Consider the following 22276-nt stretch of genomic DNA (forward strand, 5'->3'; position numbering starts at 1 on the left):
AAGAATATTTTGCTCACCCTCTTTATGTCTGGATTCATAGTCCTATCAAATTGCTTTAACAAAGGTTGGTCAGCTGTATAAAGGAGGAATTATCTTTTTTAAAAAAGTTTTTTTTAAAAAATATTTTACTTGTTTTTTAATTCATAAAATTATATCATAGCTCTCTTGCAAATTATTTTTTTTTTTTCGTTTTCTCTCTTGCAAATTATAGGCTTATTTTGATTTTAAAATAGTATTTTAACACTTGGTAGAATCAAGGTAGTATTCTAGGCTTGATGCTGTAAATAAGCACATTTTATTTTAAAAACACTACTAAACTTAAGCCATGTCTCAGAATAAATCTAAAGCTTAGTAACAGAGAAGTGTATTTCACACCTGCCAGTGGAAAAAAGGTGGTAGATTTTATCATTTTCTAAATTTCATTTTTGAGTTTTTCTGTTTCATTAATTGATGCTACATAAGAAGATGATATCATTGTTTAAAAAGTAACAAACTTTAATAGAAAAAATAGAAGGAAATAAAAAAAAAATGTAACTGCTGAAACCATAGCTAATAATACAGTTTACACTACTACTATTTAAAGTTGCCTTAGCCCAAAGCTTCAATTTTATTTTTATATTTTAAAACTATTAAGTAGTGTATTTACTTTTTGAATGGAGTTCATTTTTAGTTATATTTAGAAGACACAGTGGCCTTTGGAGGGGTGTGTGTAAGTGAGATAAAGTCTATTTGTTTGGCTAAAATTTATCATCAGATCAGCATAAGATGAAATACTTTATAACTTTTTACAAACTAAAATGTTTTACATGTTTCGGATGTTCCTTCAGATTTTAAGATAATTACATCCAAGCTCAAACCACCAGCTGGACAACAGGGAATACCAATGGGCAGGGTTCAAACCTTGGACCATTTAATAACAGTCTAAAGCACATTACCATATAATCAGATAGCATCCAACCTAATTCTTATAATGCCATGTTGTATCAGGGCGGCTAAAATAATCCTGAAACTCAGCTTCTTCTAGGTTAAAATTCCAGTTTGAAAACTGAATGCTTTACCATTGAGTAACCATGCAACATTAATGAGAAAATAAACTTTCTTTTTCAGATGGAAAAAACTATGGCTTCTAAAGATGAAAGCTATTTAGTCACTGGCAAAGTTTGTCCACCAAAGATGCCAATGGACAATGTTGCCTTAGATAACTGGCAGAGTTTACCACCATCATGTTTAGATGCTCTCTTTACAGAGTCTTCTATTGAAGGATCTAAAATAATTCACTCAACATCACTGTGTGCTCTGTTGTCCCAGGCTAGCGTAGTGTTATCCAGTGATGGCTTGTCTCATTCATCTGTAAGTCTGCCTTATTATTTCTGTAACTTTTGTGACCACAACACCCCAAGCAAGCTTAATCTCCTAAAACACATTGCTGGGAAACATGTCTTTAAGTGTCACTTATGCGATGACTTCATCTCTTTCACTCGCTGTGGCCTCATACAGCATCAGCTTCAGAAACATGTTGATGCAGAGGCGATGCAACCTATTCTGTCTGCCAAAACTGTTCAGCTAAGTACATCTGAACTGTTAAGAAATATAAAATTTTTAAATCAGTTTTCTGTGTCACTCAGCAGCCTGGCAAGTGATTCAGTCAATTCATCCTTAATGAACAGTTCAACAAAAGAGACACATCTCAATATCCATTCAGCAACTAATTTTTTGACTAGCATTGTTTCGAGCAATGACATCAACTCTTTGGAAAGTAAAGACCCAGATACATCATCCATCACAGTGTGTAAAAGCAGTGAAAAAGATAGTGGGTTTGACAAAGTTGTAGTTGAAAACATTTTTGAGGAGTCCAGAAATGAAAACAATGAAACTGTAGCAAAAACTACATTGGGTAATGTTAGAAATCTTCTCAAGCAGTCCCATGACATGCCTCACTTCTTAAATGATTCAGATTCATCTGTGACATCATCCAGCAATCGCAGGTTTAGTATGTCACCTTCATCCACCTACAAACAGACCCAAGATTCTATCAGATATTCAGCTAAAAATCTAAGTGGTGATTGTGCACTTATGCCATCTTTTTTGACAGAGCCTTCATCATCTAAGAAAACTGATCTGCAGTTAGTCAAAACTGAGGGTCAAAATGTTAAATCCTCTAATATGACTCAGAGAATATCACAATGGAAAGAGGAAACAAAAAATGTTCAAGAAATACCAGCTGAAGATTTTATTCCTGACAAAAGATCTCCATTACCAAGTGCATTGTCCTCCATTGGTACACAAAGTTTGACTTCTGCTTCAGAGAAAAAAGAACCTGAAGATAGAGAAGCAAGCTTGAGTCCTAATCTTTCTTCAATTCCTGTGGAAAGATTGCAAAAACAATTGGAAGAGGCAGTTTCTAATTCAGCAGGCTTTATCTTTAAAGAAACTAAAAATGATTTCTCAGGCACATCTGAACATTTATCAGAGCCACTCCAAAGTATAAGTACAGACAAATGTGCTCCTGAAAAATATTTAACTTTCAAAACCAAAAGTCCTGACTCAGTAAGCTCACCACCAGGAAGCAAAGTGGACAATTTTTTACTAGATCATGAAGATCAAAGGTGTCTTGAAAATGAAGATGTTTTACCTTTCACCACTGCTAAAAGTAACACTGGAATTGGTCAAACTCTGTCATCAGCTAAGCTGAAAATGAAGAGCGATAACTATGAACTTCTGAGAAATTTATTAGTTCAGAAACCCAAAGAAACTGCAGGTGCAGGGATACAATCTGGTAGCAACAGAAATGAGTCCCAATTAAAATTTAAAAATGATAAAAACGACATTCACTGTGTTCCAAATGATTCTTCTAAGCCTTCTAGAGTGGATTTGAATAGCTCTAGTACATGTTGGCCAAGAGCATCTGATATGACTCTCAAAGAACTTCTCACTGGAAGTGTTCCTCATTCAAATAATGGCTCTGCCATTGTGGTTAATAAGGATGTGTGTGCACCAGCTATGCCCATCTACCTTGTATGTGGAATATGCAATTATGAATTTCATAACAAAGGCCTTTTTGATAAACATTTGGAAACTTGTAAGAAACTTGAAAAAACCCAGAAAGAAAAGCAGAAAATCAATAAAAGAAATAACAATAGCATGGCTTTATATGTTGAATGTGACAGAGCAATAAAGCAAGAACAAGAAGAAGTTGACCATTGCTTTACTGGAACATCAAAGAGTGTATCATCAGCAGAGCTTACAGCATCAGGTTTACTTAAAAGTCTGAAAGATCAGTGCTTAGAGTTGAATCTTAAAACAGCAAGACATGATACAGATTTTCTCAGTAGTGACACTGATTCCCTTAGTTCCCCTTTCTATGACAATCACTCAAACAAAGCAGAGGAGTTTCCATGTGGAAAAAAGTTTGGCGCTCTCACTGGTTTTGAGATGAGCCCCTCTATGACTAATGCTAATTTACGTCCAAACCTTTATAGAACTATCCAAAGTTTATTGCCAAATGATGAGGGTGTCAATTTGAAGAAAGATACATCCACATCAATTCCACAAAAACGTAGACATGATGATGATGATGATGACGCTGATTATGTTTATGAATCAGATCAAAATATAGAGTCTGATCATTCTTCAGATTCAGATTATAAAATGAGCTCAAACAAAGGTCTGAGAAATAAAGAGTTGGGAAAAGACAGATGTAAGAGAAAGCGAGAGATGCCTAGAAGGGTGTGCAAGCTTGCAGTTGCAAAACAGCCACATTTTTTCTTAACCTGTTTACATTGCACTTATTCCACGGGAAACAAAACAGAAATGAGACAGCATTTGATTTCCAAGCATTCTAACAATGTGCCATTCTGCAAAGCCACGTTTCAAAACCAGAAGGAATCTCTGATGTATTTTTGTTGCGGCCCTAATGCATCATGCAATTTTTTTTCTATAGAAGGAGCAGAAATATTTCAACATATCAAGCTGTGCTACTCTGGCCATCTAGATAACTTTTTAGACAATAAAGATGATCAAAGAAATAATTATGCACAGGTACTTCGTTCTCTAGCAGTGGCTGCTAAAAAGTTAGATTCATCACAGACTGTATTCTACTGTTTAAGGTGCAGCTTCTCCAACTGTAACTTGCAGAGCCTAGCCTATCATGCTAAAATGAATCATCCTGACAAGGTTGCTGGTGTCATGTTTATAAACAGAATGCAGCCAGAAACAAGAGTGCTGATGGTATGTCTTGTATGCATTTCACATGTCCCAGTCAAGCAGTGGGAAACACACCCTTGTAGGAAGTTTGGTTCTCTTTGTTGTAATGACAATATCCAGACTTCATCTGTTACTGCATTAAAAGATTCCTCTGCTCACCAGGCGGGCAGTGAACAAGGGAGAGTCAGCTTGTTATGTGAGTTGATGGCTGCAGAGAAAGGAGAGATTGTGCAACACAGTGCGGGGAGAAAAGGGAAAATCTTTTCTGATTCAACCACTAAAGCTCCAAAGATGAATAATGGCCAGTGTGATCTAAATGGTTGTGTTAAGGGACATAATGATGAACTAATAGTCAAGCAAGAAGTGGTAGATGTGGAAGATAGCAATGACGTTCCAGTTTATTTCAATAATGATTATGAAACAGATAACAGTAGGGGTCATAATAGTTTCAAAACAGATGACAATAATAAAGTAAAGGAAATGTTTTTCACTGAACCCTCTACCAAAGAGACTAAAGAATTGAATCACTCTTTAGTTCTCCAGAATTTATTGTCTGCTCCAACTGAAGCAGAGGTGATGCCAAAAAATACCAGTTTGTTACAAAATCTCCTAAAGTCACCACACATGATCAAAGAGCAGCCCACTTCATCTTTAGCTACTTCAAAACCTTTTGTGAACTCAAGCCCTGCCTTACCGGCTCATTCCAAGTTCTCCTCCATGCTAGAAACATTATCCCGTCAAGCTTCTCATTCTAATCATCAAACTAGCACACAATTGTTTATAAACACTAATGACCTGAAGAAAAATACCCAACCACTGGTAAATAGTGATACTAGGCATGTTGATGCATTACATAAAGCAAAACAAATGCAGTCATTAAAATCGGACATGCAAATTGTGTCCAATCTGCGAGCTGCTACACACCAGCTTGCTCTAAATGATCACACTCAGGATTTACGTATTGATGCTGCTCAGATTTCCCCCACAATCATCTCACGGCCTCCTCTACTACCATTGATTCCACCTCTGTCCCCCTCACAGTGTGACAAGAACCAAAGTTCTCATGCACCTTACTCAAATCTGTTGCGTGGACTATTGTGCAAAGTCAATCCCAAACCATCAAACTCACAGAATGATCCAGATTTTTAAAAAATTAAAGAAGTATTCATCAACAAGCTGTAGTCAATTCTACATTTGCTCTACTCACATGATGACAGAAAACACTTCTTTGTCTCTGAAAGTAAATAGATCCTGTATGGGTAGTATACATTGGAAACATGTTTTTTTGTTCAATGTGCCAGAGTAATTTTTATTGTAGTTGATGGTATTGGTGAAGGTGGTTGTTGCTTTGCTTTATATTTCATAATTATCTAACAAGATAACTTACATAAGTTATTGATCTTTCGTGGTATTGTTGTAATGTTATTGTATACATGATAAAACCTTAATGGATAATTTTACTGGCATGTTCATTTGCATTTATTGTGAATTTAGTTGTGAACTAATTTATATTTTTATTGGCTTGGCATTCTTTGATTTGTCTGTGTGTTCTGAGCACCACATAACTAGACTAAACCAGTTTCTCATTCAATATTTTAAATGGCAACTCATGTATTTCAAATGTTTTCTTAGTATTGTACCTTGTTGTTGATACAATATTATTTGAGGTAAGTTGTTTTTCAATTTTTATTTTATAAGTAACAAAAACAATTGATACATGGCCCTCAATGAGCTTGTGATATTTTTAAATTTTTTTGAAGGTTCAAAAATTGTACTTTATATTTTAACAGATTAATGTAATTTATCAGTTGTATCTGTTATTTAAAAAAAAAAGGAGGTTTGTTTGGTACAGCTCAAAAAGTTGTTTTTCTGCCTCATGATTTGAGCACCTCAAACAAAATGGATAATTAATTGTGCATAAATTTTTTTTGTATATCCTTTACAAAATATTTATATATGTGTATATAAATCCACCAGTATATAGTGTACATTCAGAATACAATCTGTATTTAAACAAAATGCATTGTACTTTAATGTGATTTGTTTGTTGTCTGTTTAAAACAAAATTATTTGTTCAACACATTTTTCTTATCATTTGTATTATCCCCCCTTTGAAACAACTCTTCAAACAAATCAGATACATGTTTATCTCCTCAACCCTTTTCTACTTTTGCCTGATTCTTCAAAAGTCTGGTCACTTAGCTTCCCCCTCCCAGAAAAGAAAATATTTGTTCTCCTCCTCTTTATGGATGTGTTCATATTTAGCAAAGAGTAGGTGTTTAGAGGTCTAAAGCATCACCTTTTTGCCTTGTGATGAAGAAACTTCTTTTTTTCTCATACAATTGCAAATGAACTAGCCAGCTATCTTTATGTGTTATATGTGTAGCAAGCAGTACCAAATTGGTAGTTAGGAAAGTATTTTCACCATTTTTAGGTTGTGAGTTTTACTTTTAGATTGTACATTTAGTAAATAACCTATAGTGTTATTGTATAAAATAAAAATGTTTCCCCTTCTGTCTTCGTTTATACTTGGTATATCTTTGATTTTTTTTTGTTGATTTATTAGTCTTTGTTAAGAATAAAACTTAAATATTGAAAATTATATATTATATAGTTTAAAAGCAATAAATACTAATAAAAGTGTTTGTTTAAACCATTTTTTTTAAAAAGTATTTTTTCAGTTTCAAATGGACGGATTGAATAAACTTAACTTTTGATAAAATTTAAAGATGCTTATTTCATTTTTTTTTTTTTTTTTTTTTTTGTAAAAAAAACTACACAATAATTAGTTGTGCTAAGGAGGTACTAGCCATTCACTTTATTAAGTGTCTCAATATTTTACATGAAAAAAATTGTTGGGTTAGGAATTTTAATTAACCTGGTAATATTCCACATTACATCAATAATTTATACACTTGAGTGAAGTTAACAAAACTTCCAAAGTACCAAATGTCAATTTGATAGTTGACTGGCTACAAGTTCATATGCATTATTCTAGGCAGTTATGTAGTAGAGTGATTAAGTCAGATTTAATTAAGACACCTTTGAAGAAAGATAATTAAGAAAATAGCTTTATTAAAAAGAACTTCTAGTTGTCAAAATGTTCATTTTTATTTTTTAAAAATTATTTAGATTATTATCTACCAATATCTTAAATACATATTCTAGGCCCCACTGTGTCAATAATTATGCAATAGAAATAAAAGAACCTAGCCAGCCATTCTTATGAACAACACATGCACACATATTAAACCCGAACCAAACCCTGACTATAGTGATATTGTGTATGAATTTCACTTATACACTTTGCTAACATAATTTTAAGGTAGATTGCTTACAAAAACATTTTATTTATCTAATTATTTCTCTATATACACATATACTTTGTTAAATAAACAATATTATGCACAAAAGGTTTTTCAGTTAATGTTATAATAATAATCTTTATCATCAATAATAAATATATAGGTCACAAGTGTAAAATTCTGAATCTCCACATGGCAATTATTAGTTTTACATAGAAATAACATATAACATGCATTCAATCACTGTTTGAAACAAAGAGAAAAGACTGGAGCTCTTTGATAAAACAAAGAAATTATATAATAAATAAAAATTTTTATGCAAATTCCACATTGTACCAATATTGAAACAATATGTTAACAAAACTGAAAAACTTATGAATATTACTATAACCTATACTGTGACACAGCAATGAACAGGCCATTAAAAAAACAACAACAAACAAATAGGAAAAATATATTCATTCTAGCATTCTGATATTAATGTGTAATACTCAATGCTATTGTCCCTGAGATTTTTTTTTAAAACTATTTTTGTAAGAAAAATGTATCCTATTAAATAAACAATATTTTAAGAATTGGTCGCCAAAGTTTCTTTTAGCTAGTTTCTATCATAAGACTTGTTTCAAAGAAAACTAAATGGGACTTCTCTTGGCCAACATTATAAAATGATAACTTTTGAAAGCTGTTACATAGTTAAGGTAGAAAATCAAAACTAATCAGTTGTCCTTCCCTTATCAAATTGGAATTTCCTTTTTTCTAAAATTTTTAAAAGAAGGTAAACGAATATTCAAAACATTTTTCTATATATAGTTATTTTTACCTTGTTGACCAGGTGGTCATAGTTTAGAAATGATACAGTCTGAAAAGCATGGAAGGTAATTAATGGCTAAAAGTTTTCCTAGTACGAAGGTAATTAATGGCTAAAAGTTTTCCTAGTAAACATTTACCCTTTGAAATTATTGGGTGCCCTCCCTTTTACTGTCAAATTTGTCACTCTAAAAACAGAGCCTGCTAGTGGCTGCTTATCTTTACTGTCTTCTGGAAGCTTCCAACTGCTACTTGTCACATAGAGTTCATCCAAATTTTTTCCACCAAAACAGACGGAAGTTATATTGGTAGCAGGAAATTCTATGGACTGCAGAGTTTTACCTGTACAGAAAGAGGAATTGAAATAGCAGACGTTTTGTTTCCACTAAAAATGTTACATATTTTAAAGGGACATTCTATATTGTACAGTACATTACCATTTGTACCTTAGCAAAATTATTTTGAAATCAAAGCACAACCATATTAGAAATAAGCTTTACAATACTTAGAAGCCAATCTTACCAGTTTCTGGATCAAATCTATAAACACGGCTTGCACTGAAGCATGCTACCCAAATTTTGCCTTCTGCATCTATACACATACCATCTGGTAGTCCATATGTTGACTCAGTGCCAATTGGAAACTCGACAACAGTTCTTTGATTACCTTTAAAGGCAAGAACAATTTATACTCAAAGTTAAAGAGTAGATGATGATACCTGACAAAAAAATTCCCCATAATAAATGTCAAGTTTCAACTATCAATAGCTTAATTTTAGATAAGCAATAATATTAACAAAGATATGTTTTTACATGACAAGTAGTCTATTGTCAGAACTGGAAAAAAAAAAGATAAAATGTGGTGATCATATAAAAGCCTAGCAGATCATATAAAGATACATTTCTGTAAAGTGAAAAAAATCTAGTAATCAAAATCAGAGAGTAATGCTTTCCTTTCCATTACAACATTTCCCACTTTCTTCCTTAGTGGTCTTTCTAAAGATGTATAACATGAACAAATAAACATTACTAAAACTTACTGACAGTTCCCTCTTGTAAATTGAAATCAAACGCAAAAACTTTTCTTGGAACAGAATCAATGTAATACATCACAGAATTATCATCAGTCCAGTCCATGCCATTGCTAATATCAATGGATCCAACATGCTTGGTGATCTTATGGTCGGCTGAAAGGCTATACAGATTTCCCTCTCCACCGCTGACTATTCCTGGTATTGATTCAAATCCCATTGTACCTAAAAAAATATAATTTAGCTTTACTATATATATATATATATATATATATATATATATATATATATATGCACATATACAATTTATATATCTCTAAAATGAAATTGAATTTCAATGACATCAGATGTGAAGGGGAGATCTCCGTGAAAAAAAAATGAGTGTAAACTATTAAATGACAATAGAATATAGAAATATGCTTTCTATTAATATGATATATAAGTTTTGGCATCTTACTAAGCAGTAATTTAGCAAAGCTAAATTTTACCTGCCCATAAACGACCCAAGGCATCACATTTAGCATCATTGAATCTATTTTTAGTTCCTTGTTCAACTTCTGCCAAAGTTGTGACAGCTTTAGTGGTCCAATCAACATGAGAAATAGTTTGATTCAGGCCAACAACATAACCACCTCGGTCACAAGGAACTGCGAATCCAACAGAGCCATCTGAAAATATTTTTATCTTAAAAAATAAGGCATGCTTGTTTTTGGAAAGTCATTCTTGGAAAGTATAATTTTTAACAAACAAACAGTCTACAGTCTTTTTCTTTCTTTCTTATTGTAATATAAGTCGGTAAACAAGAAAAACATAAAAAATACTTAAAAAAACAAACAAAACTTATAGTAAGTGTAATAGTATCAATTAGTTTGGATCAGTCATGGAATTATATGTAGGATTGGCCTAGACATAATAAATCTGTGTGATTCGAAATATTTTTATTAATTGTTTTTGTTTAGTTTTCTAAATGCGCTATTATCCTTTCACTTGTCTGGACCAGTTGTGAAAGGGGGGGGGGGGGAAGAAGGGTATATGTTTACATGACCATTTTTTAAATGCATAAAAAAAATTTTCACTCAAGAGTCCCCAAGGGGACTAATTCAACTAATACCACCATCAAGTATGATTTCTTTTCCTTGTTCAAGATACTAAAGAAAATAATTAAGTACCAATAATCAATTAAATAATTGTTTAATTTTTTAAATTGCTTCTTGTGTTGTCAAGTCAAAAAAAATAATTGTGCAGAATTTCAGCTTGATCTGAGATTGTGTGTGGGAGAAATAATGTGTATAAACTTTTTATCAGACAGACAGAGTGAGTTGACATAAACTTTGAACAAAACATTATTTGAAAAATGAAAATCACAAGTGGTCAGAATAAAATTGAACATTGGAAGAGTCTAGTTTCACACAGAGAAATCAGCACCAAATGTTGCTTTTCATCTTCTGATATGATTTGTCCCTCTAAAGTAATTTTGCTTATTGTACATTGAGCACTTTCTATGCACATGACACAGAGGATTAGATGATGTCCCAAGTGGAATCTCTAGAAGAAAATGATTGCCTGAGGTGATCCATAAAGGGAAGGGTTCTTTTTGAGGGTGAGTGCCAGTGAACTGATGTCTTTTATGCACAAACAAGTTGCAGGTTTCCTCTCCTCTGTGACGTATCCAGGAATGTTCAATGGACCTTCACCATGCTCTGGGTAAATCAGATCTGTATTTGGTGTACTATATTGCGGTGATACTATATTGCATATCCAACCTTCTTCACTGCCTATAATTTAATTTTCCACTGTTTGAGGACATGTGAACTTACTATTAAACTACCATAGATCTACACAGTTCAGAATTAACCTCATCACTTGAACTATTGGTGTGTGTGTCATTTAAACTGGAAATATATTCTTAATGAAATACTTATTCCCAGAGTGTGAATCAAAGAAAGTATTGTTGTAAACCTGTTTCCCCTGACTAGTCATTTTTCCAAGTGAGAACTATTTTGAATTTTATTTATACTGTGGGGCGAAAATGACCTGAGCGAGTGTGTTGATGTGTTAAGCAACGGGAATTATGATTGTTGATTTTTCAATGGAGTATTGCTTTTCTTTGATTTGTGTTTGTAAATCGGGATATGTAAATTTCATTAGGAGTACTGTGAAATTATTTCTTTTTACTGGGAGTATTGCCTGATCATAGTTGGATTGTGCTTCTGCAATCAGAAAGATATTGTGACCTGAGAATCAGTGAGTTACTTTCTTTAGTCCACTTCCAAGTCATAACAGTATTGATAGCCTGTTAAACTGTGGTAAGCCTAGATCTACTTTGCTTCTCAGTTGGAGATTGGCTCATCAGCTCCTATTTTCATTATGAACTTTCAGAATTGTTCATGTTAAAACATGCATATAAACACAAGAGAAACACAGGGGGGTGGGGAGAGAATGGAAATATCTATGAAAATTGACTACAATTCAAATGTTATTTTTAAGCTGTGCTGCATTTTACCCTAAATTAGGCACATCAGTATATTTGCACATTCGGAAATTATTAATACAGTGATTTTGAAGTGGCTTCATTGTTTTCATGTATGCACCTGGTTGCATGCGGCCTCAGAACGAGACAGCTGGATGTCAGTCACGAAGGCCAAGGAATACATTTGAGACCTAAAGAGAAAATCTGCTGTGGAGGTAAAACGCAGACGGCAAAAAGAAAATCCAAATCAACCACCTGCGGACAATGGTTATGCTTGCCCTGGGTGTGGCAAAATATGTAGGTCACAGCTGGGGCTGCGCAGCCACAGGAAATACTTTGCATTCCTCACTAATCTTCAGACTCGAAGACAAGCCATATTATTATTATTGTTTGTAGCTATTTTTAATTTTAGAATTTCAGACATGATGACTAAAAATATTACAAAATATAAATTGCTTATAATAAATGCTGAATAGATCTCCGAGATAAATCCTTTTAAAACATGTGGAACTGTTACAGGCTTATCATAGTTGAAGATGAAAGCTCAACATGACTTTTAAAAAAAAACATTTGTCCTTCCTAGTCAGTAGAATTCTGAGTGAATATTTTATTATTTAACTATTCAATCTACTTTATAAAACAACAACATTTTTGTCTTCAATAAATGTTTCCTACATGAGTTCAAGTATTACTAATTGTTAATGATAACAAATGTATTTTACCATTCAAGTTATGTTGTGCCTACCAAGATTTATCTTTTCCTCAACCCCTGTATTTGAGTCCCATTTGTGTATGCCTCCTGTGACTATGTCCACATAGAGTAGAGATTGTGTGACCTCGTCCCAATGAGGCCCTTCGCCAATTGTTGGGCAGCAGTTTTTTATAGCAACCTCTACCTTAGGCGAACTCATACTGTTTTTTTCTTTTTTCAAAGGGCCCTGTAAATATTAAAATACACCAACAATATAACAAATATTTAAAAATAAAAAGTAAATATATTTTCTTATGAATGAAACTGAAGTAGCAACAAAACAAACAAACAAAAACAAAAAACACAATAATTTAATACATATATTTTATGATTACTCCAGACTACCTACCTAGTTTTTAACCTTTACAGAAACACAAGCCTAGAATGAACTAAGTTGAACAACTTTTACTGTCTTTGTAGACATTGTTATCTTTATCAATGAGGTCAAGGCAACTTCTTTACTTGACTCTCATTAGCCTACGAAATGGTATAAAGTTTACCTGGTAGAGATAATGACTGACTTTATCATCTGAAAGTAAAATAAAATGGACTATGAGATTTTTGTACATTTACTTGCTGATCAAAATTATATCAGTGTTAGTCTACACAATTGTTAACATGACAGATATTTAAATAAATCTATAGCCTAGGAAACAAATGTCATTATGTTTTGTTTTACATTTAAAAATATAAAGTTGACATATCTTGTAGATGGTAATAATTTAATATTGGAGCATGCCTTTCCACCAAGAAAAAAAAACTAACTAAAAATTAAATTTACATTTCTATTGAATGGTATTATTAAAATGCATACCAAGAGTAAAAACTCAAAATGCCTAAAATAAATCAATTAATAAATTCAACCAGACGTAGAGGTTAACTTAAATATTTTTTTTCAAATCCAATTAGAACAAATTAAGCTATATCTTATCTTATATGATACAGACGTTACTTCAAAAAAGAAGATGATTATGTTATATAGAAATTTCTTCTAATAAACCTTATGCTTTGTTTGATTTTTTTTATAGTTTCATCAATATGGGGATTCTATGACAGTTTTTCATTTATTATAACACCTAGGTATTTTGCGTTTTTAGTCTGTGTTACTGGTTTACCATGAATAAGATAAGTGGAATTAATTTGTTTTAGTTTTTTCGTTACTCTTAATAACTGACATTTTTCTGGGTGGAAAGACATGCTCCAATTTGATTCCATTTCTGTAATTCATCTAATTCTCTTTGTAAAATTTTTGTGTCTTGTGTTGTTTTTATTGTTCTATATATTATGCAATCGTCTGCAAATAATCTGACTTTTGTTCCTGAACTAATGCAATTTGGTTAATCATTTATGTAAATTAAAGATAGTAATGGATCTATAAGACTGTTTCTTGTGGTACACCTGAGTTTACTGTTATTGGTGTTGATTTAGAGCCATTTATTATTACAGTTTGTTCTCTCCCTATCAGAAAATCTTTAATCCACTGATGCAATGGACCATTAAAGCTGAAATATGTTAGTTTTTTAAGCAACCTATAGTGCTAGTTAACTTAAGTTAGACCCTACTCTATATTAGCATCTTTATCTCAAGAAAAAAAAACAATTAAAACACACCAGCATGAGGCTTATCACAAATAAATGCTCACATTTAACTATAGTGACACCTTTAAAGAATTCAAAAACAGAGGATTTAAATATAAAGTAGCTATAATATATAATATGAGCCGACCCGGGCATAGCATAGGCCCCCCCCCCATCTTATTTTTCTCTGAGTCTCGCTCTCTGTCACCGCGAAAGCTACGTGGGTTAGTCCGACTTGCAGAAATAAAAGAGTTATCTTTCCATGACTTTTTCATCGTGGTGTCCAGCATGGTTGGGCCATGAAGAGAATTATATATGTATAGATAAAACAATAAACCGTGACTTGGAAGACATTAACCTAACCTAATATAATACTCAAGACACAAAGATAAAGCCACATTTTTTGTTCTCTAAGTAAAATAAAACAAAGATAGGTACAAAATGTAAAAATCTCCCTTTTAAAAGCAAGTCTATTTATAAAATAAAAAAAACTGATTAATAATTTTAACTTTAGTTTTAAAATGTTCACATATTATGTGACCATTAGTAAACACAATGTAGGCTCAAGGGACTTTTAGAATGTATAACTCTGAGTCATTGGCAAAATGTAGTATGAAATACAGGTTGGCGTATGACAACACTGGCTGGCTGCCTGGTTGTGCAGTATGCCTGCTGAATTGTCATTAGGTCATCTCAATGGCCCCAGGTTCATACCCTGAATGCTGCCATCCCATGTCATCCTGTGGGAGGTTTGGTTTACATCCTTCCTTCTGCCTGGCTATTATTCATGTATAAATAGTTTGACTGTAACAAGTATGGCATGATGTGTCTGATTAATTAAAAACCTGAGATGATGTTTGATACGTTTCAAATATTTTATCTGAATTGAAAATCAATACCCATAACACAAGACTCTTTCCACCTCAAGTTCATCAAAATAATAATGTGAAGCTCATATAAATGGTCAGAGAGCCACTTTGAAGTTTGTGAATGGTCAACCTGAGATTGATGATAGTAAGTATTTATAAGTTTATTTCTCTACTGAGTTATGCTTTTCTTTTCCCTTCATGGACATTTTGTGTATTTTTTCCTATATTTCATTAGATTTTATTGCCAGCTGGGTCGACTCTAAACTTACTCACGCTAGATCATTTGAGAACAAAGTTTTATCTTCAGATGCATTTTGTGCCCTCTCACTGCATGCTTTGATCTCTGGTAATTTATTAATAATAATGTTTTCCCCGAAAAATTCTCTTTACTTTCATACTGAACCAGCTTTTATTCCATTTGATAATTTTGATTTTATCTATTCTGCATGCATTCAAGTAAATGGTGGAGGTTTAAATCCCTTGTGATCCAAACAATTAATTTTATTTGTTTCTTAAATGATGGATATATATATATCTATTGAAAAAAAAGTAAAACTTTCAGACTATAGGGCAGATGATGTAAAGGTCATCTGTTTTTTGTGTCCCACAGTTAAGAAGGGCACAACGACAAAGTGCCTTTTTTTCACCCATCTAATGTCAGGTACCCATTAGACCTGGATGGACTCAAAGGCGCCCTAAAGATTACAAAATTTAAAATCCCAGCCTTCACCAGGATTCGAACCACTTTACCACTAAAGCCACCGTCCCTCTGATGGATGTTTGGATTTGCATTATTCTATGAAAAATTTAGGTTCATTAAATTTAACTTCTAAGAGGGATTGTGGAATAGTAAAAAAAAAATGCATCATCATAGTGAATATATTTATTTCTTAGAGATTTTGATTTTTGTATTCGCCTGCATGCATACAATTAAATGGTGGAGGTTTAAAACTCTTGTGATCCAAACAATTAATTTTTTTTTTCATTAATGGTGGATATATGGATTAGCATTATTCTATGATAAATTTAGGTGCTTTAAATCCAACTCATTTGAGGGATGTTGAGATAGTACAAGTTTGAAAAAAATATTTAATTAATTAATGTTTTTGAAACTGAGTGGGTTCTCTGATATTTGTGTGGATTTATTTTTTTTCTTCCATAACTCAAATATATCTGTGCTTTCATGCCCTTTGTTTCAGTCCAATAGCTATTAAATTGTTAATAAGTCTGCAAAGAACAGACCTAATTTCTTGATTTGATACACATGCCATTCTTCTTCTCTGTATGTTTTTTTTTCACTTCTTTTACTTGGCAGTAATCTGTAGAATAATGTTCCATTGTCTATGCTTGCTCTTGAAACATGACCATAAGTTTTAGGGGTTTGAGCATATAAAGTAATATCATAATGGTAAATCATATTGGCAGGTTGGGTTTGAGCAATTTTAACCATCATTGCATCTATAAAATGTTATGGCGTAGCTAGGAATTTGCCATCATTTGGGGGCCCGGGAACCTTGACCTCTTTGGGGGCATTTTGTGTAATATTTAATGTAAAAAACTCTCTTTTGGGGGCCCCCTCAAGTGAGATTTTCAAATTCTCCCCCATCCTAGCTATATATTGCCTCTGGTTTATGGCTCTATTACAGATCCCCTCTTATGTTACATGTTCAGTGAAAAAAAATCATTTCTAGTTCTGAATCTAAAGCCCTATTTTGGGGGAAAAAAAAGGGGGGGGGGGTTCCATTATTTGTTCATTCTTATATAGGCCATATTATATATAAACTTCAACTTTGACTAGCTATCAGCTGCTATCTAGACAAACAGGGTCGTTAAACTAGATCTATAGTATAAATACTATAAATATAATTATATTAACATTGTAAGACATCTATCTAGTATAGTTTAATCTATCTAAAAGTAGAATATATAAATAGCTATACTAAAATAATAATGATATAGTCTAGATTCTAGATCTAGTTAAATCTAGTAACAATAAAAAAAAATTATAATAACTAGGGTTACTAGGACTAGGAGGTTTAGAATTGATTGAATTGATCAAGCTGCTTAGTTTATTTTTAATATGGATCTTTCTGACTCTGGCCCATTGTTTAGTCTTAAAATTTTGACTCTAGTTTTAACCTCAAGCCGTTTAGATTTGACTCTTCACTGACTACTCTTAGTCTTAGTAGTGTGACACTGATCGGCGTGCTTTTGACGTGTACCGATCGTCCGATGATTCGATCTAGAATCTAGACTGAGGACTGAACCACAAAAAAAGACACGCCCCTTTCATATATCTATTTTTAACAACAAATATTAATTTAGATTAGATCTAAATAAAATATTCCACTTGATTGTAGATCTTATAAATTAAACTTTAAACTACATACAACAAAAAATATATATAGACTAGATCTATAATAGATCTAAATTTAGAATCTAGATTATTTATATATAATACATATAGATCTAGTCTATATATTATTTTCCAAACCAACTTATTCATTATAATCAAGCCCTCTTTAATGCTAAAGGTAACATTAATTTCATGAACTCTGAACTTTTTTTAAAACACATTCGACAAGATGAGTGAAAAAAAAACCTTGATAAATATTTACAGAAAATAATCTAAGGTCTATAGATCTAGATCTATATTCTATTCTAGATCTAATTATTCTAATACTGCCTACTTATACTGTATCTGTTTAGTTCCTACAATCTAAACGATTTATAGATTAAACGCAGGTATAGAGTTAGAGTAAGCAGAGACTGTAGTCACTTGACTGTGTAGACTACTGACAGACTACTGTGAGTGTAGACCGTACTAGACGGCTAAGACGCACTGTAGAGTGATAATAGAGTGTAGTGACACTGACACTAGATCTACTACTAGATCTAGTACTGACAGTGTATCACTTATTCACTATCACTACTATCAGTATCAGTGTGTCTGTTACTCATATACTGTATTTTATTATTAATATTATGGATTATATACTTAGTAATACTACCTAATTACTAATATTAACTATATTTATAGTAGGTATTATTATAAAATATTATATAATATATTTATTTATTAGTAGATCTATTAGTAGTATTAACTACATGTTACTATATGAGTATATCAGCATAATGTTCACTGCTTGACTGCTATGCTGAAAGATGCCTTTTGCATAGAAAGCATTGGAGTTGGTATGCTGCATATAATATGGTATCGCACTGATGCAAGTTTATTTAATGCCCAAAGACTTAAGGTAAGGACCAAACTGCTATTCGCAGATGACTGTGCCCTTAATGCCTAAAATGAAGAAGACCTTCAAAAGAGCCTGTCCTTCTTCGCCAACGCCTCCATAAAATTTTGGCCCCACCATAAATGTAAAAAAGACTGAAATGCTGCACCAACCTCCTCCATATAAATCTGTCACAGAACCAAACATTCTTATAGATGGCCAGAAATTAGCAATCATCAAAAAGTTTGTCTATCTGGGAAGTACCATATCAGCAAACACCAAACTATATGACGAGGTGTGTGCCAGTGCTGCTTTTGGCAGACTTCAAGAACAAGTGTGGCAACAGAAAGGACTCAGCATATCCACAAAACTGAAAGTCTACAGTGTGGTGTTTTTCCCGTGATTCTTATATGCATCAGAATCCTGGACCTTATATTCCCGCCACATCAAAAAGTTATACTCCTCTCACCTACGCTGTCTAAGGAGTATCCATAAGGTGTGTTGGTCCTACCACATACCAGACACAGAAATCTTAAAGCTGTCCAACATGAATAGTATCAATGTGATAGTAAAAAGGTCCCAACTTTGATGGGCGGGACATGTAGTCTGTGTGCCAGACAATCGCCTTCCCAAACAACTTCTGTACGGGGAGTTGTGGGCAGGAAAGCGCTCCCAGGGAGGTCAATACTAGCACTATAAAGACACTCTCATGAGCTCCTTCAACAAGTGTGATATTGACATTCACGGCTGGGAAGCACTAGCTCTCGATAGCTCCTCATGGCGTGAAGCTATGAGTCTCGGAGTCTTGAGATTTGAAGCAAGAAGAGTGACCAGGATGAAAGAGCGCCGAACCAACAAAAAGCTGAGAGAAGAAGCAGGTCTATCTGCAACTGACCAAACCTACCCATGCCACATATGTGGCCGGCGTTTTAAAGTGCGGATTGGAGTTAAAAGTCATCTTCGAGTCCATAGGATATGAGAAATGTGCTCATCTTCGATAACGAATGAGGAGCTTTATTTGTCTATTATTATAGTATATATATAATATAGATCTAGTTAGAATGATTATACTAGTCTAAGTCATGATTATTACTAGATCTATAGAAATGTGCTCATCTTCGATAATGAATGAGGAGCTATATTTGTTTATTATTATATAGTATATATAATATAATATAGATCTAGTTAGAATGATTATACTAGTCTAAGTCATGATTATTACTAGATCTATAGATCTACTAATCTATAGAATCAGAAAAGTTACACTACAGTAAAAAATAGCTCTAGAAATTCTATCTAGATTCATAACCATAGTTATATAATGATCTAGTTATCATATATTATATATAAAATTAGAGTCTAGATATCTATATGTCACATTATAGAGTCAAGCCTAGAATAGATATCTAATCTATTATATAGACCCTAATAAGTAGACTATATTAGACTATTCTAATTCTCAATCTTATCTACAACTAGACCAGACATCTACTCTACCATGCTTGCCCGACTGTGGGGCTGTCTGAAAAGACATAAACGAAAGTTTTTCTTTTTTGGAACAGTTTTTGGAGGTATGCTTAATATTTTTTTACATTTATTAGAGCTAGACAAGATCTAGATTTATAGTATACATAGATAGATCAAGCTGAGGTTTAAATAATTATGACATAGAAGGTCATATAGTCTATATAAAAGCTATATATATAGGGATGATTAGATCTAGATTATCTATATTCCCCCTATATATATATATCCTTATAAATAGTAATGAATTGACAGTGATGGTGTTGAAATTGAGCACAATTAACTATGGAGACATGAATTTAATCTTTTTCTCCTTTAATAGTCCATGCCCTAACTAACGCTTTCTAAAATCTTCTGGATTATCGTTATTGCATAGTTTAACAACAAAACATAAAATTTAATTTATACTTCCCTTGGATGTTATGAGCTATTTTTATTTTAGCTTTACTATATGCTCTCCTTATGTTCTGGATAGGTAAGTGTAGAAAAACGACTTGTTTTGTTTTTGTTTTGATGACCTTGCCCTGCACTGGGGTAAGCTTTGCTTTTTTTGTGCATTATGTAATGCCTGTAAGGAGTGAATTTGGGAGTTGATGTTGCTATCACATGACTTTATTGACATGAACAATATCAGTATTTCATTTCAAAGAGGAGGTCATGTTCTATACAATAGTGTTTTTTTTTTTTCTCCAGTGTTTGTTTGTTTTTTTTAATCTAAAATATTTTTTAAAACAACATTTGAGAAGATCCATAGAACCTATCATTTTTACACATTTTTATGCTTATACACTTCTGTACTACCATTCAAAAGCTTGCCCAAAGTTTGAATGGAATCAAAGATAGGAACAAAAAACATTTAAGCTGCTTGAACTTAAATGATTACTGATATCGCACTGGCCAATATTAAACTACCTTCTATAGTGGGTGAAACTTTACATCAAAAGTCCCCTTTGAAGAATGTTTTGTGTAAGCATAGTTGAGGTCATATCAATAAGTCATCTTGTGTTTGGATAGACAGCTGCCAAATTATTGACCTGAAAAGCCCGGGGCCTTCGATGTAAAATTTCACCCTTTAGTGGCAGCCTAGTTAAGGTCCTAAACAGTTTTTGCTTTCCATTTCCTGTTGCTACATTTTTTTTTTTGGTTTTGAAAAATACTGCATTAGAATCTTTATTTGTGTGACTACTATTTCTACTATTATAATCAAACTTTTTCTTTTTAATAGGCAGCTGGTTAATGTATAAATTTATTTGGAGAAAAATTAAAGAAATTCGAGATGAAGAAGACAAACAGTATTTAATCTATGTGAGGTGAGCAGTAAAGTCAAACTAATGGATTTCCTTGATTCTTTTATTATTTTCTTAATCCATAACTTTTCTCAAATCTATTACATTTATTAATAGAAGCATTTCTTTAATGAAAAGTTGTTTATTTAGTGGATAGCTGCTTTTTTAGAAAGTATGTTCAAATCTTGTCAAAACTTTCTTTTTGCAGGAGACAGCATCATTTTGATAGCAATCAAAGAACGTGCAACATGACAGGTATTGATTCCCTTATGATTGTTTTCATCTTAGTAACATGACAAATCTTTGCATGATAAGAGAATAGATTGAAAGTGCTAGTAGTTATTCTCACTATACTATACTTATAGTTTTATAATAATATTGTGTGATTCTTTTTTCATAGTTTTAGGAATGGTTCCCAACCTTCGTGAAGTTTTAATCAAATCCTTAGACACAGAAGAAGTAAAAGATATGCTCAAATTAAAGTAATTATTTTTATACTTTTAAATCTTTAGAAATTGGTTCATATATTTATTATTAGTAAAATAAAAAAAAAAATACATTATGAAATCCTAATTAAATTTATAATTAAGAAAAGTTTGTATTTAACATTTTTGTTCCAATTTTTTTTCCAGCCCTCCAAACAAAATTGACCTTTGGGAAGAACTAAAAATAATGAGTATGTCTTGTTTTTTTTTAAAGAATATTTTTTTCTTTAACTGCTAGATTACTACACCTCAGCTACCTAAAATAAAGGAAGCTTTAAAAAAAAATCAAATTAAAAATTAATTATAAAAATGGGCTTACAGTGTAATAGCCTGCACATTCAGAAAGCTTCAGACTAAACATTGTATATTACTCAGCTCTTAGAAAAAAGTTTATCTAGAATTCATATGTTTAAAAAAATATATCAAATAGGCTGCATATAATTATTTCTGAAGTTTTAAATAGTAATGTTTTATTATCTCTTGTACACCTAGGCGTCACTCGTACGTTAGCTGCAGTGTACGGAACATGTATGTTGTCTGTCATGTTGAGGGTCCAGTTGAACATTGTTGGAGGCTACCTTTACCTTGACACACTTCATCCCCCTGCTGCTCAGGTTGAATTTAGTTCTAATGTAGTGTTTAATGTAAATAAAGGTAAACATAGGTGCAAATATAAACATCTTTAGTTCTAATGAAATGTTTAATGTAAAGCAAGGTAAATATAGGTGCAAATATA

General features: G+C 32.5%; 3 protein-coding genes across 11 annotated transcripts in view; 2 read left to right on the top strand and 1 right to left on the bottom strand.

The window, feature by feature from the left end:
• Nucleotides 1–8023, top strand: part of LOC129926272 (uncharacterized) — a 10437-nt gene extending 2414 nt beyond the window's left edge. The window contains exon 2 of the mRNA XM_056029241.1: nt 1108–8023. Within this exon, the coding sequence (XP_055885216.1) occupies nt 1108–5352 (4245 nt within the window). The 3' untranslated portion in view covers nt 5353–8023. The remainder of the gene's footprint in view (nt 1–1107) is intronic.
• LOC106059244 (regucalcin-like) lies at nt 7261–17784 on the bottom strand. Of its 4 annotated transcripts, XM_056029272.1 has the most exons (8): nt 16255–16321; nt 12916–13095; nt 12561–12753; nt 9834–10013; nt 9355–9570; nt 8838–8981; nt 8418–8657; nt 7261–8383 (listed from the first exon to the last, which is right to left on the bottom strand). In XM_056029272.1, the coding sequence occupies exons 3-7, from the start codon at nt 12724–12726 to the stop codon at nt 8452–8454; spliced, it is 912 nt and encodes a 303-aa protein (XP_055885247.1). In that variant the 5' UTR covers nt 12727–12753; nt 12916–13095; nt 16255–16321; the 3' UTR covers nt 7261–8383; nt 8418–8451. The 4 variants fall into 4 exon arrangements, with proteins under 4 accessions (XP_055885247.1, XP_055885245.1, XP_055885246.1 ...); XM_056029270.1 differs by lacking the exon at nt 16255–16321 and adding an exon at nt 17703–17784 and having other exon boundaries at nt 7261–8657; XM_056029271.1 differs by lacking the exon at nt 16255–16321 and adding an exon at nt 17152–17276 and having other exon boundaries at nt 7261–8657.
• The window catches only part of LOC106064982 (peroxisomal biogenesis factor 3-like), a 12959-nt gene continuing 5820 nt past the window's right edge, over nt 15138–22276 (top strand). The window contains exons 1-7 of one of the 6 annotated variants that reach the window (XM_056029258.1): nt 15138–15157; nt 19725–19816; nt 20995–21079; nt 21264–21310; nt 21456–21537; nt 21688–21731; nt 22033–22154. In XM_056029258.1, the coding sequence (XP_055885233.1) occupies nt 19744–19816; nt 20995–21079; nt 21264–21310; nt 21456–21537; nt 21688–21731; nt 22033–22154 (453 nt within the window). In that variant the 5' untranslated portion in view covers nt 15138–15157; nt 19725–19743. Of the gene's footprint in view, nt 15158–17552; nt 17758–17797; nt 17821–17919; nt 18052–19724; nt 19817–20994; nt 21080–21263; nt 21311–21455; nt 21538–21687; nt 21732–22032; nt 22155–22276 lie in introns of those variants that run through there. The other 5 variants (XM_056029253.1, XM_056029255.1, XM_056029254.1 and 2 more) reach the window with 5 other exon arrangements.

This window comes from Biomphalaria glabrata, chromosome 5 (assembly GCF_947242115.1).
Source record: "Biomphalaria glabrata chromosome 5, xgBioGlab47.1, whole genome shotgun sequence".
In the NCBI taxonomy this organism is placed as follows: Eukaryota; Metazoa; Mollusca; class Gastropoda; family Planorbidae; genus Biomphalaria; species Biomphalaria glabrata.